The 19,335-nt window shown below is 38.1% G+C and overlaps 1 protein-coding gene across 2 annotated transcripts in view; it reads right to left on the bottom strand.

The window, feature by feature from the left end:
* Positions 1–14,682, bottom strand: part of SYNPO2 (synaptopodin 2) — a 330,105-nt gene extending 315,423 nt beyond the window's left edge. Inside the window, exon 1 of one of the 2 annotated variants that reach the window (XM_006874585.1) lies at positions 14,510–14,682. In XM_006874585.1, the coding sequence (XP_006874647.1) occupies positions 14,510–14,614 (105 nt within the window). In that variant the 5' untranslated portion in view covers positions 14,615–14,682. The remainder of the gene's footprint in view (positions 1–14,509) is intronic. The other variant, XM_006874586.1, reaches the window with a different exon arrangement.
* Between the last annotated feature and the right edge of the window lie 4,653 nt (positions 14,683–19,335).

Here is a 19,335-nt window from a genome sequence, read left to right on the forward strand (position 1 = left end):
TATACATGTTATTGTTCAGTGCCTTCAAGTCAGTTCTGACTCATAGCAACCCTGTATACAGTTTCCAAGGAGTGGCTGATGGGTTTGAACTGCTGATCTGTAATGATTCTGCAGAATAGACAAGTGACAGTGAATTATGTGGCAAATCAATGGCAAATCATCCATGGCTCTGCCTATCAAATAATCCATGACAGACATGGGTTTAGAAAAGTTTGTGTGAGATGAATACTGAAACACTTCACATAAACAAAAGAATTTGGACATCTGAAAACAAAATTTGGACCAATGCTTGGAGGAAGGTAAAAGTTTCTTTTAAAAAATCATTCCTGGTGACAAGACATGGACTCATCACTACGAGCCTGAGAGTAAATGCCAGAGAATGGAATGGAAATATCCTCAGTCACTAACCAAGAAAAAGTTAGAAAGTCAACCATCAGCTGGAAAATGCATGCTTATAGTTTTCTGGGATTCTCAAGGGTCAGCACTGGATGACTATCAGAAAAAACATTCAACAATCAACAGTGCTCCTAACAATGACATGGCTCACTGAAGAGCTGATGCCTAAACTTTGGATTAAATACAGAGGACTGCTATCCAAGGTCATTGTGATCTTTCATGACAATGCATATCCACACACGTCTGCCCACACTGTTGACACACGGCAAAAACTTCATTTTGAGGTCTTAAAGCATCCTCCCTATAGACCTGATCTTGCATCATTAGACTTTCACCTGTTTGGTGCCCTGAAAGTAGACCTTTGTGAATGAGGTTTCACCTCTGATGAAGAAGAGCAGACAGTGGTGTATTTATGGTTTGAATCTAAGCCTAAAGTGTTTTTTAATAAGGGAATATGAAAGATGGTTGACAGATAACAAAGTATATTGAAAAGCAAGGAGATTATGTTGAAATATGATATATTTGTCTTTCCTTTAAAAGTTGATTAAAATAATTTCTACAGCCAGAGTGCAAATAATGTTTTATTCATCCTTGTGTGGCACTGTGGGTTAATGCGCCAGATTGCAAAGCTGTTTGAACTACAAGGTCAGTGGTTCAAGCTCACCAGTTGCTCCTTGGAAATGCTACATAGGGTCGCTATGGTCGGAACTGACTTGATAGCACTTAACAACAACAACAACATTCTTGCATATATATGTGTGTGTGTATATATATATATATTATTGTTTTTGTTAGGTGCCTTCGAGTTGATACCAACTCGTAGCAACCCTATGCACAACAGAACGAAACACTGCCCATTCCTGGGCTAACCTCATAATTGTTGCCACGCTTGAGCCCACTGATGCTGCCACTTTGCCAATCCAGCTCGCTAGGGGTCTTCCTCTTTTTCTCTGACCCTCTACCTTACCAAACATGATATCCTTCTCCTGGTCCCTCCTGACAATATGTCCAAAGTATGAGAGATGAAGTTTGGCCATCTTGGCCTCAAAGGAGCACTCTAGCTGCACTTCATCCAATACAGATCTGTTTGTTCTTTTGGCAGCCCATGGTACTTTCAATATTCTCCTCAAACACCAAAACTCAAATGCATCACTTCTTCTATTGTCTTTCTTATTCACTGTCCAGTTATTGAAAATACCATGGCTTGGATCAGGTGCACCTTAGTCCTCAAACTGATATATATATGAAATCCTGATGTGGCACTGTGGGTTAATGTGCCAGACTGTAAAGCTGTTTGAACTGCAAGGTCGCCAGTTCAAGCTCCCCAGCTACTCTCCTTGGAAACCCTATACAGGGTTGCCATGGGTTAGAACTGACTTGATGGCACTATCTAAATACATATAGATTCCATATATATGTGTGTATATTGTTGTTAATTCCTGAGGAGTTGCTGGTGGGTTTGAACTGGTAACTATTGTAGTAAATAGTCCAGTGCTTACCCTATAGCACCACACAGGACTATATATGTATAGAAGCACCGTGACTCTAGAAGATAAGCACTGGACTGTGAACTACAAGGTCTAGGGTTCAAGTCCACCAGCCACTCAACATACATATATGAAATATGCTCTTTTTTTTTTTTTTTTTTTTTTACTTATGGAGCACAACAAAATATTTTTCATATCACTGGTCTAATAGAGGAATCCTGGTGTGGCACTGTGATATAATTCACTGGACCACAAGGTCAGTTTGAACAGCAAGATCAGTGGTTCAAGCTCACCAGCCACTTCTTAGAAACCCTATACAAGGTCACTACTGGTTGGAACTGACTCAATGGCACTTAACAATAACAACAATAGAGGATACAACATAACTTGCTGAAAGCAAAGAGGACTTAAAATACTTACTGATGAAGGTCAAAGAGCACAGCCTTCAGTATGTCCACCTCAATATAAAGAAAACAAAAATCCTCACCACTGGACCAATAAATAACATCATAATAAATGGGAAAAAGATTGAAGTTGTCAAAGACTTCCTTTTGCTTGGATCTACTATCAGCTCTCATGGAAGCAGCATTAGGAAAATCTGCTGCATAAGACCTCTTAAAGTGTTCAAAAGCAAAGATGTCAGTTTCAGGCCTAAGGTGTACCTGACACAACCCATGATATTTTCAGTCACCTCATATAGATGTGAAAGTTGGACAATGAATAAGGAAGACTGTAGAAGAATCAATGCATTTGAATTATGGTGTTGGAGAAAAATATTAAAATTATCATGGACTGCCAGAAGAACAAACGAATCTGTGTTGGAATGAAGACAGCCAAATGCTCCTTGGAAGCCAGGATGGTGAGATTTCATCTCTGATACTTTGGACATATTATCAGGACCCGTTCCTGGAGAAGGACCTCATGCTTGGTAAAGTGGGTCAAGGAAAAAATGGGAGATCTCCAATGAGATGCTTGGCACAGTGGCAGTAGCAGCAATGGGCTCAAGTTTAACAACAATTCTGAGGATGACACTGACTGGGCAGTGTTTCATTCTGTTGTGCATAAGGTCACTGTAAGTTGGAACTGGCAACCTAACAACAACAATAGAGACAATAAACATAAGCAAAAGTTGCAGCCAAAGCAGGAAAGCATATGGAAGAGCCATGTGAAAGCTTCATGACCATGGCAACACAGAAGAACATCGAGTGCTTAGAAAATTGAGTCAAACCTCCCAAAAAGCTAACTTTCAGGTGAAGAAAGTTTCACCAAGCATATTAGGGAAACCCTGGGGTAAGAGGCGAAACAATATTCCAGCTGTGGGCCAACATGAATAAAATCTTGGTAGCAAGAAAGGGGATCCCCTGGAGGGGAACTGCAATGCAATTAAGTGCTAGACTACTAGTCGAAAGTTAGCAGTTTCAACCCAACAGAGTCACCTAAGTGAGCAGGTCTGGTAAACTGCTACCAAAGGTCACAACCTTGAAAACCTCATATAGCAGTTCTACTCTACACACAAGGTGTCACCATGGGTGGGAACCATCTGAATAGCAACTAACAAAATCAAGAAAGGCAGCATGTTCTGAGACAACTGTAATATTTTTAAATGACTGAGTGCATAGCTGGAGGAGTAATAAAAGATGAAGTTGGACAGGTTGGCAGGGACCAGATCATGGAAGGCTTTGAGTACCACTGTGGGCCCATCAGCCTGTAGAGTAACAGTTAAGCACTTGGGCTTTGGCTTCAAACTGGCCTCTATCTTGAACCTGCCACCTATTAGCTGTATGACCTTAGGTTATTTACTTAACTTCTGTAAGTCTCAGTTTCTTCATCTGTAAAGAAGGGTAATAACAGGGCCATTGTGAAGGAAAAGACTCACAAAGTATGTAATCTGTTGTCTCTATATAATAAGATATTTTTTAAAGTTACAGTTGTTTTGATGACAGTAATGGAGAGCCTTTGAAGTATTTTAAGCAATGATATAACAGGTGATTTAGAAAAATCTCTTTGGCAGCTCTCTGTAGCATGAACCTGAGGAATGTGAAACCAGAAGCAGAGAGACCCACCAAAGAGCCAGCAGGGTTATCTAGGAGACAAATGTGGGCCTGGCCTGAAGTTTCAGGAGTAGGAAAGAACAGGAAATGAAGTAAGAACTATTGAGGGACATCTAATGCACTGATTTTATAATCCTGTAATGCTCCAACCTTTAAGATATCTTGGAATGCATGATAACAATTTCAGAAATGATCCTTTATTTCAAAATAAAATAAGCAAGTCATACTTAAGAGGACACAGAAAATCTTATAAGAAAAAAATCAAAGGAAAAATTCCCTACAGAAGAAACAATTATGCAAGTTTTTGTTTCTGTCTCATTTCCTAAATGATTTGTTCTAGAAATAAAAGTTTCAAATAAAATGATTTGACACTAGTTAAGTAAGCAAAATCACATTTAATGTCAGAACAGGAAGTAGCAGATTTGGTTTAAGTGACCCCCTCCCTCAAAAAAAAAAAAAAAAAAAAAAATCTCTCCATCATACTCTGTTAGGATGTCTTCTTCTCTTCCAAATTGGCCATTCCAAGTCTAGGCACAAAAATGTCAGGTGTAGTAGGAAATCAGAACAAATTCTATGGGTGAGAATCCTAATTCTGACCCTTACGATCCATTCATGTAATCTGGCAAGTTATCCTCCCTGTGCCCTTGTAAAGGAAATCTGTAAATGAGAACATCACAGAGTTCTCTCATTATATTTAAAATGAAATTACAGAAGTGCATGGCACCTGGTAAACATCATATACAAGCATTGTCAAATAAAATTATCTCCAGAAGGACACTGTTAAAGGTAATAAATTCTACATTTCTAAGGGGGAGGGAAAAGTATCTTAGGGGAACTGCAAACCAGATAAATTTGGATGAAGGATCTGAAGGAAAATGGTGAAGAAAGGGTAATGCCAAGGTAAAATAAGATTGTCTGTAGTTCTGATCAGGAAAACACACCCATTTCATTTTTTATCAATTGAGTACCTACACTGCTTCCAAATAGCAGTAGTGGTGGCAGTTATGTGCCGTGGAGTTGGTTCCAACTCATAGCAACCCTGTACAGGGTTTCCAAGGTTGTAAATCTTTACAGGAGCAGAAAGCCTCATCTTTCTCCCGCGGAACAGCTGGTAGTTTCGAACTGCTGACCTTAAGGTTCCCAGTATGATTCGTAACCACTATGCTACCAGAGCTCCTTAAATAGCAGTAGAGAAGGTAGTTATGGAAAAGTGAGACTATAAAAAACAAAAACCAATGGGTAGGAAAATCATTGTCACATAATCTAGTGTTATCATATTTCAAATGGTAAAACACTCTATTTTTTAGTACATTCATCTGAAACACACTGAGGGTATATGCTAAAGAGAATTATATCCAGCCCATCCTAATATCAAAGAACAGCTACTATCTCCAATGATCTGTCACAATACAATGGATTTCATAAAGAGTCTTGAGAAACTTTCATAAAGTGTGTTAAGAATCTGGCTGCCTCTGCTGTTTAATAAAAGAATGCTCCAATAATTCAGGAAAATAAAGTGCCTAAGGTAATTCAGAAATCCTGGTGTGGTTCTGAGGGTTAATGTGCTAGACTACAAGGTTGGTTTGAATCACAAGATCAGCAGTTCAATCTCACCAGTTGTTCCTCAGAAACCCTATACAGGACCACTAGGAGTAAAAACTAACTCCATGGCACTTTACAACAACAACAAGGTAATTCAACATTATAAAAATGTTCTCATTAATACAATCTACTATCCACCAAAGAACAAATAAGATATAGTTTCTCAAATGAGGTTTTTAATGTCATAACATTGTTTGTGTTTTTTGTTTGTTTGTTTCACTTACTTCTAACAAAGACCTCTTGGCTTCATCATGAATCTGTTAGAATAGACATCAGTAAACATCTTAGAGTCCTTGTATTTTTCAGGTCTATTTACAAGTAAATTTGTTCCCTTTCCAGTCTTTCTCTCAGTGTATACTAGCTTGGAGATGGATTTCCTGGAATCCTTTTTCTCTGAACTATTAAGAGAAGAAATTGTTATAAATGTTTTTAAGGATTAAATCTTACATTTAGTACAATTCTATTTCATGCAAACTCTGCACTAATGTTGTAGTGATTGTCAGCAATACTGATAGCCTTGTCTCCTTATTAGGGCTTATGCAGGGGAGTTAAAAAACATATACTTAGCTATTCTTGAATTTTTTTTTTTTTTTTTGCAAGTTACATTTTTTTCAGGGACATATTTTTCAGCTATAAAGTGGGAATAATAAAACTTCACCAACTCCCCCTGCTAATGTATCAGATAATTTATAGCGACTTCAATGTACGTTAGCACAGTTGGAAATTTAAACAAAATGTATATTTTATTATATTTAGCCAAATATATAAGTTTAGCTTATATTATCGACTGGTTTAATTATTTTGGAAGCTAATATGTCCTTTAAAAACATTAGCATGAGAAATAAATATGTTTCAGTTAGGTATAATACTTGATGTTATTAAGTGCCATCAAGTTCATTCAGACTCAGGTTTCCAAGGAACAGCTGATGGGTTTGAACTGCTGATCTTGTGGTTCACAATCCAGTGCTGATCCTACAGCGCCACACCAGGAGTTCTGTATAATACTAGGGGACTTCAAAAAGTCCATGAAAAAAGTTCCATCATCTTTTAATTCCATTTCCCCACAAACATTTTGAAGCCTCCTTATATGTGTAGCACAACTATATTGCATTATTGACTTGAAATTTGGATTACACCTAGTTAGAAAACAACAATCACTTCAGTCTAACACCCAATAAAAGATTAGAGCATTTCAAAGTTGAGAGTTCTTGACTCTGACAGTAAGCTTCAAGAAATAACCCTCTAGATTCATTAGCATTGTCTGTAACAAAAAGCCTCCCCAGTTACTAAAGTACTGATTTGCACATAAGTCAGCAAAAGAAGGGAGAGAATAGTTTACAATGCTTACTAAACTCAAAGTCAGATTTTCATTCATTCCACATGGAAACAAGTGTGTAAATATGATCATTAATTAAATCCATATGAGTTGATGATCACTTCAGGGCTAAAGTACAACAAAGGAGGGCTAGTGGTGCGATAGTTGAAAGTTCAGTTGCTAACCAAAAGGTTGGTGGTTGGACCCACCCAGTAGCACCACAGGAGAAAGAACTAGCTGTCTTCTTCCATAAGAAATCCCTAGGGGCAAGTCTACCCAGTCACACTGGGTCCCTATGAGTTAGAATCAACCCCATGTCATCAAGTGCATGTGATTGATAATATAATATAATGTGATATAACTGATGGGTTTTTTTGGAATCTCAATTCATTTGGCAAAAACATGAACCTCTTATTTCTTCTAGTAGCTGCTTTCAATCATTGGTCAAATTACATTCTTAATAATACCTTGGTTAGAGCTCATAACTTTCTGGTAGCTTTAACAGTCCGGTCCGAATAAAGCTTCAATCTAATATCTGACTCTAAACTTTCTCCTTAGTACTATAGACAACCTGTGGGCCCAAGGCTTGGCATGAGGAGTAGGACATTGTTTACTCTTTACCAATTTTCCTCTAGCTCCTGGGGGAAGGAAGGAAAGACTAGGGATGGAGTGGGAAGGATGTATCCATCACTGGATGCGGGGCAGCATTTCTCTCTTTGTGGGTTGTTGTGCTTCCTTGGTTTATGCTAAGTGACCATCACAAAGGACTCTGCAGTTGTGTCCCAATGCCAGGACACGTGTGTGGTTTCTTCCAAGAACCCTTCTGGGACTCACTGTTGCAGAATTCTCTAACATGGGAAATTGGATTCCTGCTCAATATCTTCAAAAGTCCCCAGTGATTCCTGAAGCTGTCAGCTTTCTCCTGGCAGCCCCTTGTTAAAAGTTTGGCTTTCCTGAGTAGGGTATTGACACTGAGGTTCCAGTCCAGTCACCTCCATGATAGACAATCATCTAGAAGAAATGAAAGGACCCTTGCCTTGCCAAATGGACAAAGGTGGGCTCTTATTCATTTTCTGACTCTCTCTCTCTTTTATTTTCTCCTTCTCCCTCCATTTTTCTCCCACCCCACATCATTCACATAGCACTTGTCAGACTATCAAATCCACTGACAAAGAAGAAATCTTAGTAGGGAATGAATTGTCAGTCTCCCCTATTTTCAGGCATTCCAAATCTTTACAGTGATCATTTGTAAGCTCCCCTACACTTCCTCTATTCCCTCCAGTCACACATCTTTGATTTAGAAAGGGGAAATCTTCTCAGCACCCATTATAACCTGCTCACTAGGCCAAGAACATGACCTCTCTCTGGTCCTCCTCTTGTATTGGACTGTGGGGAGGTGTTGCAAGGTGTTCATCCATGGAGAAGAACATATCTGTCCTCAACTTTCTGTAGCAGTGGTTCTGAATCTTAACCACACATCTTCGGAGTGTTTACAAATCTTGATGTTCAGGGCATACCCCAGACCATTTATCAGGGCTGGAAACAGAACATGATATATTTTTTAAAATAGATTTCCCTTGGGGAACAAATTTAACCTACCTTTATCTGCTTAAAGGAAGGAGAAGTAACAAACTGCTCTGTGTGTGTGTGTGTGTGTGTGTGTGTGTGTGTGTTACTAGCTTAACCCTTGGCAAGTTACTTAATATTTCTGGGTCTCTAAAATGAGAATTAAAGGCATTCTGGTAGCATAGTGATTACGAATCGGGCTGCGATCCGGAAGGTCAGCAGTTCGAAACTACCAGCTGCTCCGCAGGAGAAAGGTGAGGCGTTCGGCTCCTGTAAAGATTAACAGCCTCGGAAACCCTGTGCAGGGGTGCTATGAGTCAGAAATGGCACATAACAATGACAACAGCAAAATGAGCATTCGTTTCATACCTTTTTCACAGGTTTGAGGCATCATTTGAAGTGACAATATCTGAAAGCAGTTAGAATATTTCTTGGTATGTGGTAAGTGCTTAATAAATGCAAACTAAAAGTGTACTATGTCCAGATAATGGTGAAATTCATACATAGTCAAAATTTTATTTCATTGTTTTCTTTTAACAAACAGTAGCCTGTATTCAAAACACAATTTCAGAACAAGGACTTTCTATAACATTTAATTGGAGTCCTGGTGTGGTGCTGTGGGTTTAACGCACCAGACTGCAAAGTCATTTGAACTATAAGATCAATGGTTCAAGCTCACCAGTCGCTCTTTGGAAACCCTAGGTTGCTATGGGTCGGAACTGACTCGATGGCACTTAACAACAACATAACTTCTAATTAATAGATTTAACTATTCTGCATTAACTTCTATAAGTATACCTATCTCTAGAATTTCTAGAAAATTCATAAAAGAAAATCAAGAAAAGTTAAATGCTCAGGCATGTTTTCTAATAGAGATGTTACTATATTTCCCTACATTTTAAGGAGCATTTATCCTCAAATATTGTTGGTGTCAGCAAAGACTATTGAATATCACAGACTGCCAGAATGACCAAATACATGTCGGAAGAAGTACAGACAGAATGCTCCTCAGAAGCAAAGATGGTGAGGCTTTGTTTCATGTACTTGGGACATATTAACAGGATGGACTAATCCCTGGAGAAGGACATGATTCTTGGAAAAACAGAGGGCGAGCAAAAAGTAGAAAGACGATGAACAAGATAGATTGACAGAGAGACTGAAATAATGGACTTAAATATAGCAACAATTTCAGGATGTCACAGGACCATTCAGTGTTTCGTTCTGTTGTACATAGGGTTGCTATAAGACGGAACTGACTCTATATCACCTAACAACAACCACAACCCTGAAATATACACATTCAAGCACATTAAAATCTATTTCCCCACCTTCAGAAATACTTATGTTCCTGGAATTATTCTATTTGTAATATTCTAGAAAACTCAGTGATAGCACTACAATATAATATTATATTGTTTAAAATGTGCTTTGCCTAAATAATACATTTTTAACTCAGTGTTTTGAAGAGCATATGAACTGTAATGGATAAGAGTCATTAAATCCACATCTGCCTCAAGAAATAAATTATTATAATCTGTCACCTCAGTTTTAATGAACAGTTATTCAAAACTTTTCATTGTAAATAGATCAAAGAGAAGAATAAATATAATGGTTTATAATGTGGAAGAATATATTTCTAACTATATTAAAAGATGTAAAGGAAAATAGTCTGAACATTTCTGTATGCATTGTTTTCAAAATACAAGTTATTTCTGTATTGAATTTAAGATTTGTTTATAGGACAAAAGTTTCTTCGTTGGTAGTAGGATGATTTTCAAGTGATTTGCCAACAGAATATTCAGAGACATAACCAAGCAAGTACATGTCCCCGAAAAGAGTGCCAACATACTTTTTATAAGGGTGTTTGCATACACACAAAGGGGTTTTATGTTGTAATTATGCTTGCATAATTATGTTACTGAATAAATTTTCTGTGGATAACCTATTGGAAATATAGATTTCAGAGTATGTTCTATGACTTTGTACTAGAAATATAAATCAAAGAAGCCAAAAACCAGGTTTTTAATGTTTAATGTTGCTGATTACTTGGGAGTTTTTTTTAAAATGCAGTTTCCTTTTGGGAACAAAATTGTTTTATATAATAGCCTTGAATTTCAACATCAATAAAACATTTTGGTTATTAATATTCATTGTTGTTAAGTTCTGTTAAGTTGGTTCCAACTCATAGCAACCCTGTGTAGGTTTCCTAGGAGCAACTGGTGATTTGGAACCACCAAGTTTGTATTGGACTCTGTATTCAAACTGACCTTGCAGTCCAGTGCATTATCCTGCAGCACTGCACCAAGACTCCATTATACCTATTACTGTTGTTGTTAGGTGCCATTCAATCAGTTCTGACCCATAGCAACCCTGTATAGTGTTTCCGAAGAGTGGCTGATGAGTTTGAACTGCCAACCTTGCAGTTCAAATGGCTTTGCAGTCTGACACATTAGCCCACAGTACCACACCAACATTCCTTATACTATTGTTATTGTTGTTGTTAAGTGCCATCGAGTCAATTCCGACGCATAGCAACCCTGTATAGGGTTTCCCAGGAACAGCTGGTGAGCTTGAACCACAGACCTTGCAGTTCAAACGGCTTTGCAGTCTGGTGCATTAACCCACAGCGCCACACCAAGACTCCTTATACCTATTGTTGTTATTGTTAAGTGCTGTCAAGTCGATTCCGACCCATAGCGACCCTGTATAGGGTTTCCAAGGAGCAGCTGGTGAGCTTGAACCACCGACCTTGTAGTTCAAATGACTTTGCGGTCTGACGCATTTTGCCCACAACACAACACCAGGACTCCTATTAGTTACCTTTAAGAGCTGAGATTTGCCTACATTCCCACCAGCTCAAATACTTCAAATGTTTGAGCATCTCTCAAAAGTGACTAAACATGTAACTAAAAGGATATTTTTAGGAATTATAAAATTATTTCATTTCTGATAATTCTCAGTAACATTAGACAAGCTTTTCTTTTGCTATTTCATCCTGTTAGATTTTTATTCTAGATAGAATCATGAAAAATTGAAACACTAGCGTTTTCACAAGTCATTATTTCTTTTAACCTATATGAGTGTTGTTAAGTGTTGTTGATTTGGTTCTGACTCATAGAGACCCTATATAGGGTGTCCAAGGAATGGCTGTTGAGCTTGAACCACCAACCTTGTGTTTCAAAAAGATCTTGCAAGCCACAACACACACCAGGACTCTAATCTACATGAGTAGAATTGCCTTATCTATAGAAGTGTGCCTTATATAACAATTTCCGTTTAAAGAGCTAAATTCAAGTGCTGCTTGAAATGTTATTTTCTTCAGAAGTATTTATCCTGTTCAATTCCTTATTTAATCCAGTATATGTTCTTCAAACTCAGTGAGCATTTAATTTCCCAGCCACCATCTCCTACTCTGCCATTTTCATCCTTCTTGCATCCTCCTACTTAGAGATAACTTGGCCCGAATAAGCTAGGTCCTCCTGCGGCTCTGCTGGATAATGCACGTGAGTTGGAATTGACTTGACGGCACTGAACAACAACAACAACACAATAAGTTATCACCAGTTTTGAGATGGTCGGAGAAAGTCTGCGTGCAAACAACATTCACCTCCCTTTGAACTCAATGAGAAGCCAATACTAGAATCAAATTGACTTAATGTGGGTTTTTTTTTTACCATGATCTCAGTAAGGTTATGGCTTTGATAGCATAGAAAATTAGTAGCATTTTGCTCTGAGGGCTTTCAATAATAAATACTGTTAGTATAAGAAATTAAATATATTAAGTTTGAATTTAAAAAATAGACCAACAAAAATGGGCACTGTCATAGTAATTTAGAAATATGTGGGTGATTTCAAAAAGTTCATGGAAACCTAAATTAAAAAATAATGGGAATTTTTCCACAAAATTTTTGAAGCCCCCTCACATATCTCCTTAGAAGATTTTCTAGCCATCCCTTTTTAATATGTAGAGAAAAGATAGAGTGCATATCATATTCTCTCTCCTCTCAGAGAAAGGAGAGAGACACACCCAAGTATACATATACAAACTAGAAAATTAAATCAAACATCCCGATGCTTAATGATCTTTTGAAAACAAGCATATTACCTGGGTATTTTAAGGGAAGTTCAGGACTGAATTATTTGATGATCATAGAGCCTAACAGAACCTCTAAATCCTGACAATAGAGATATCATTGTAGAAATGTGAAGATGCATTGAAATGCCTCCACAGAAAATGCCTTTACTAGAAAATTTCTTCAGTTTTTCAGCAATCACCACCTTGAAATCTATGTACATTCACTCAGTATCCACTTTGTTCTTGAGGTCCTGTTCAATTTTTATTTTATATAGAATTATGAAAAATTAAAACACTAGCTTTTTCATAAGTCATTATTTTTTTTAATCTATATGAGTATTGTTAAGTGTCGTTGAGTCAGTTCTGAAAAAGCCACCATAAAATAACAGCTCCTAGGTACTTCTGCCCCAAATTATAATTAACAAGCAAGTGATTCTAAATTGTATACTATTAGGATCATAGAATTTTTTTAACAAAATAAAACTTCACTGATCTTACAGTCCAATCTCCTCCTTTTTCTCTCCTCCCCTACTCAGCTCAAAATCTCTGTTTCTTTCTTCCCCTACAAACACCACACATACACACACACACAGAGTCACACCAGACAGATAGGACAAGAAGGGCGGGAGATCTAAAACCAGACAGTAAATTAGATCAGAGCTGGGATTAGAAGCCAAATCTCAGTAACTAAAATCCGCCAACAGCTACTCTAGACTAAGAATAAATCCTCTTCAGTTTCATGAAATCTGCATAGGCATTAATATTTTATCTGATGTTGTCTGCTGTTGATTACTAAAGAAACCCAATGAAACCACCTTTCTGTATCCTCTAATCACTCTGCCAGGTAACTTACTAAACCTCTCTGTACTCTTTCCTCATGTAATGTTAGGGAGTTGAACTGGGGATCTCTGACAAACTTTTCAGTTCTAAAGCATCTGCTTTTCATCTCCTCCTGGTTTATGCTTCATTGTTGATGTTTGAAATTTTCACTAGGTGGCAGGATTCCACCATTGCATTATGCGACTTTTCTGCTACATACCCATGAGCAGAAATTTTCAAAGAAACTCCTTTCTTTACACGGAACATTTTTGAAAAAGTAAAAGCCAGAGAAGATATATCTACAAATATCTGTGTTAAATATTATTTCATAAAGATCTAGATCCATATTCAATATTAGCATTAAATAAGGATAGAATAAACTTAACTCTTTCACATAATGTAACCATTTAGTATTGAAATCACATAAAAGTCAGCTCCATTTCAAGGCATATAAAAATTCATCTTAAGTGAGTCCCAATTAAACAGTATCAGAGCCCCTAAAAGCAAACTAGTGGTATATTAAGCTAAGAAACAAATTATCTAACAACAACAAAAACACATTAAATATTTAAAACAGCTATTAGATGCATGACAAAGTTACCTCTGAGTCACTTACAATATAGTTTGAATATCAATGCATTTTATTTTGAGCTCTTAACCAGATGAGTACAGATGATGGAAAGGAATTTTGCATTTATTTGTCAAGTCCTTAAAAGGGTATTTTTTAAAATAGATTTTATGACATCTTCATCATACTTCAAAAATTATTGCCCAAAATTGGCTTTTTCTTGAATCCTGCATAATGAATGCCACTAACGGTACTTTCTAAGAGTCCCCAAAATAACTAGGCTGATTGGTTATGCTTGAGTTGAGCATTTCCCCCCTACCAGAGCCAAGTAAAGTGAACATAAAACAATGATTCAAATTAATATTCTAATACTGCTTAAACAAAAATACTCCCAAGTGTTTTTAATTGTTTTCGAAGAAGATGACTAAATAGGCCTTTCTGTTAGCTGATAAATAAGGCACTCTCTTTTTAACTGCAAGTTTATTGCATACTATGATACATATTACACTTCAAAGTTTCTTAAAACAATCAAAATCTAACTTGTAAGTCAGAACTTGAAAATCCCATCAACAGGTTGCTTCTTCCTTTCCATCCCATACAGAGAAGTGACAACAGTTTTCAAGGTCCTACCTTAGCAACTTGTAAAGGCTGCTTCTGCTCCTTGCCACCTTGCAGTCGGAACCCCCAGGGTGCCCCTCCGGACATAGAAATGCAGATAAAATCCCCCGTGCCCATTTTCTCCTTTTAGTTGGGCAGCATGAAGAACATGGAAAGCAGAAGAAACTTGGGCACGGTTGAAGATGTGCCTGTAATTCGGGCTCCTGCCAAGGAGGCAGGAGTGGGGCGCGCAGAGCCTTGGCTGCTTTGGCCGCAGCTGCCCGGGTCTCCGCTGTGAATTCTTGCTGCGAATGGGCTCATTCACAAGAACGCAGAGGCGCTTGTTCTCTAGCATCCAGGACACAGCCTACTCTTGCGTCACACTCCTTTGCTCAACCCACCTCAGGGAAAGGAAAGCAGCGGCACACACAGGAGATTGAACCCATTTTGGGTAAGACTGAAGGGAAGAGAGCAAAAAAAGGTGGTTTCAGTGGGTTCTCTAGAACTAACAGAGTAAATCTCACCACTTTAAAAAAAAAAAAAAAGATTGAAAAGCTTACATTTAATACTTGTATAAATCGTAGCGAATATATGAAGATTTTCATCACAATGCCACTGTGACATCTTAAAATATGAGCTGTGAGAACTCAACCACTAGAAGGAGAAAGACTAGAGTCTCAAATGTTTTAAGAATTATCACACTAATGAATGAAGTCTAAAGGGAGTTACAGTGGGTTAAAATATTGTTTTTCTAAGCTTTTACTGCAGAAGTAATTCCACAAGAGGAAATAAAACTTTTTTTTTTAACCTACTTTGAAAAGTACTTTTCTGAACTGTGATATATTTTTATAGGAAGAGAGAAAGATAGTCTCATTGAAAGCGACACTTTTATTTTTTATAACTTTATTATGGGGTCCTGGGGAGCACAGTGGCTCTATACAATAAGCACTTTACTGCAAACCACAAAGTTCCTGATTCCAACTCGCCAGCAGCTTCGCTGGAGAAAGATGAGGCATTTTACTCCCGCCAAGATTTAAAGCCTCAGAAACCCTATACAGGGTCTCTATGAGTCCATCTGATCCCATGGCACTTACCAACAGCAACAATGGGGTCCTGGTGTGAGGCTATAGGGAAAAGCACTGGACTACTAACCGCAAGCTGCTCCTCAGAAACCTTATACAGTGTCTCACAACTGGGCCAGTAAATAATACCATGATAAATGGAGAAAAGATTGAAGCTGTCACAGACATCATTTTGCTTGAATCCCCTGTCAACACTCGTGGAAGCAGCAGCTAAGAAATCAAATGACATATTGCATTAGGCAAATCTGCTGCACAAGACCTCTTTAAAGTGTTCAAGAGCAAAGATGTCAGTTTGAAGATTAAGGTGAGCCTGACTCAAATCATGGTATTTCCAATAGCTTCATGTGCATGTGTTAGTTGGTTGATGACTAAGGAAGACCATGGAAGAACTGATATATTTGAGTTAAGGTGTTGGAGAAGAAAATTTGAAGTTCCATGGACTGTCAGAAGAACAAACAAATCTGTGTTGGAAAATGTAGCCAGCATGCTCTTTAGAAGCCAGGAGACTTGTCTCTCAAACTTTGAACATATTATCAGGAGGGAACAATACCGGGAGAAGGACATCATGGTTGGTAAAATGGAGGGTCAGTGAAAAAGTGGAAGACCCCTAAGGAGATAGAATGGCACAGTGGCAGGAGCAGTGCCCAAGCTTAGCAATGATTGTGAGAACGATGCAGGACTTGGCAGTGTGTTGTTCTGTTGGGCAGAGGGTCTGCTAAGAGTCAGAACTGACTCATTGATAACTCACAATAACAGCAATATGAGTCAGAACCCACTCCACAGCACTTAACAACAACAATTTTCTTATAAATCTACTGCATAGTTTGAGGTATCTTAAAAATTTTTTCAAGTGTTTACTTTTCTTCCTTCCTGCTAATTTTCTTGAACATGAATTTTATAGGCAACTGCATACAATGCCATCTCTAAGTTTCTTATTTTTAAAATAAAATAAAAGTGGGTTTCATGTATAATCCAAAATATTTTAATGTTTTAAATCTTAATGCAATGTATCAAAGATATAGAAATGGAATGTTTTTGTTTTTCCCATAACAACTTTATTTTCCATTCAGATAAAAATACATTGAATGAAGAAAAGCCTGGGAAAATTAGGTTGTGTTAGTCCTGGTGTGGCACTGTGGGTTAATGTGTCAGACTGCAAAGGTCGGCAGTTCTAGCTCACCAACTGCTCCTCAGAAACCCTATACAGGGTTGCTATGGGTAGGAACTGCCTCAACAGCACTTAACAACAATAATATATGGTATAAGACAAAAGTGACTTCCAGACACTGAATGTTTCAATAATAGTAATAGCTGTAAAATTAGCATATCCAGAATTCTTGTTCTTCAGAAGCCAAACTTTTCAACTGATGCTACATATGTGTCGTCATTGGAGTAAGGAGAGCAGTGAAATTAGTCTCTAATTTCTGTGGAAAACCCCATAGAGGTCATTAGGACCAGACATTCATCCAAGTTTAATTTCCTTCAGAATGGTAAACTGCCTTTACGTTCTCTAAAAACATAGAAAATGTTGCAAGTGAAAACCCAAAGTATGAACTCTGAGAAAGGGGAAAAAATACAACTTTACGTTGTTCTATTTTCTCACTTCTCTACTCCTCAAGTCATCATAGTCTAGTTTCTGTCCCCACAACAGATAAAGCTCTTGGCATGGTAATTTATTATCCTTGTTTTTGTGTAATGCTTGTTATGACTAAAATGTCAATTATATTGTTGTTGGGTACTGTAGAGTTGATACTGACTCATAGCAGCCTTATACACAACAGAACGAAACACTGCCTGGTCCCACACCAACCTCCCAATCATTGCCACAGTTGAGTCCTTTCCTGCTGCCACTGTGCCAATCCATCTCATTGGGGGTCTTCTTTTTCTCTGACCCTTCACTTTACCAAACATGATATCCTTTTCCAGGGACTGGTGGTGGTGGTGGTGGTGGTGGTTATGTGCCATGGAATCGGAACCGACTCATAGCGACCCTGTACAGGGTTTCCGATGCTGTAAATCTTTACGTGAGCAGAAAGCCTCATCTTTCTCCTGAGAAAAAGTTGGTAGCTTCGAAATGCTGACCTTAAGGTTTGCAGCCCGATTCGTAACCACTATACTACCAGAGCTCCTTCCAGGGACTGGTACTTCCTGATAATCTGTCTGAAGTATGAGAGACGAAGTCTGACCATCCTGGCTTCCAAGGAGAATTCTGGCTGTACTTCTTCCAATACAGATGTGTTTGTTCTTTTAGCCATCCATGGCACTTTTAACAGTCTCCTCCAACACCATAACGCAAATATATCAATTCTTCTAAAGTCTTCCTTATACATTGTCGATCATATATCCTTCCTGAAACACTTTTTGCCTTAGGCTTCTAGTATGTATATAGTATGCTCTTTGATTTCCTTTGTCTCTCTAGCTGCTCCTTCCTCTCTCTTTTGGAAAGTTATCTACCTCTCCCCATCCAGTAAGTACCGTGTTCATTATGGCTATCTTCTTTTCTTATTCTGCATATTTTTAGGGATTCTCTCATCATTCCTATAGAATGCAACCTTCCCTGCAATCCCAGATTCCTCTCTTACCTCTAAGAAAGTATATCCAGTTGACTAATAAATCTATTCCTGTTTTACAGAAGGAGGTTCTGGTGTGGCGCTGTGGGTTAATGCACCAGAATGCAAAGTCATTTGAACTGCAAGGTCGGCAATTCAAGCTCACCAGCTACTCCTTGGAAACCCTATAAAGGGTCTCTATGGGTTGGAATCAACTCAACGTTACTTGACAACAACAAAATTCAACAAAAGCCTAAAATTCAATATGTAGTCCTGGTGAGGTGTTGTGGGTTAATGTATTGGACTGCAAAGTTGGTTTGAACTACAAGGTCAGCAGTTCAAGCTCACCAGCCGCTCCTCAGAAGCCCCACACAGGGTCACTATGGGTCAGAACCAACTTGAAGGCACTTAACAACAACAACAAAATTCAGTGTGTTCAAAACCAATTTCATTATTTTTATCCCATAATTCTGTCTCTCTTTCCTGTTATCTAACTCAGAATAGTTGATTAACTCATTATCTTTCTTCTATGTCTGATTCCCTTAAAACTTAGCCATGATGTGATTGTGAGGATTCTAGTCCTCATTGAACCACTGCCAGCAGCTGTTCGCCTCTAATCCTCTTGTTTTTTGATAAAAATAACATATTTTCTATGAGTTATTTTTATGCTAACCATAAGGTCCACAGTTTAAATCTACCAGTCACTCCTTGGAGACCCTACACAGGGTCACTATGAATCCAAACCGACTCCATGGCACTTAACAACAACTATTATAACCAAACCAAAGCTATTGCTGATGAATCTACTCTGACTCATAGATACCTTAGAAGACAGAGTAAAACTCCCCTATTGAGTTTCCAAGACTGTAATCTTTATGAAGTCCTGGTGTGGCACTGAACTGCTAACCTCAAGCTCAGTGGTTCAAACCCACCAGCCACTCCTTGGGAACCCTATAATGAGTCTCTGTGAGTTGGAACTGGCTTGACAACATTTAACAACAACAATCTTTATGGAAGTAGAGTTCCACATCCTTCGCCCACAGAGTAACCGGTGGTTTCAAATATTGACCATTTCATTAGTAGTCCAGCAGTTAACCACTGCACCACTAGGGTTCCTCAGAAGATTATACATTGAACTTACTGTTACTTGCAGCAGCACATTCCTATTACACTCATTGAATAGTTTTTCCATAGAACTAGTCCCTCCAGAGGAAATGAGGGATTCAAA

Source organism: Chrysochloris asiatica, unplaced genomic scaffold, assembly GCF_000296735.1.
Source record: "Chrysochloris asiatica unplaced genomic scaffold, ChrAsi1.0 scaffold00288, whole genome shotgun sequence".
Taxonomy (NCBI): domain Eukaryota; kingdom Metazoa; phylum Chordata; class Mammalia; order Afrosoricida; family Chrysochloridae; genus Chrysochloris; species Chrysochloris asiatica.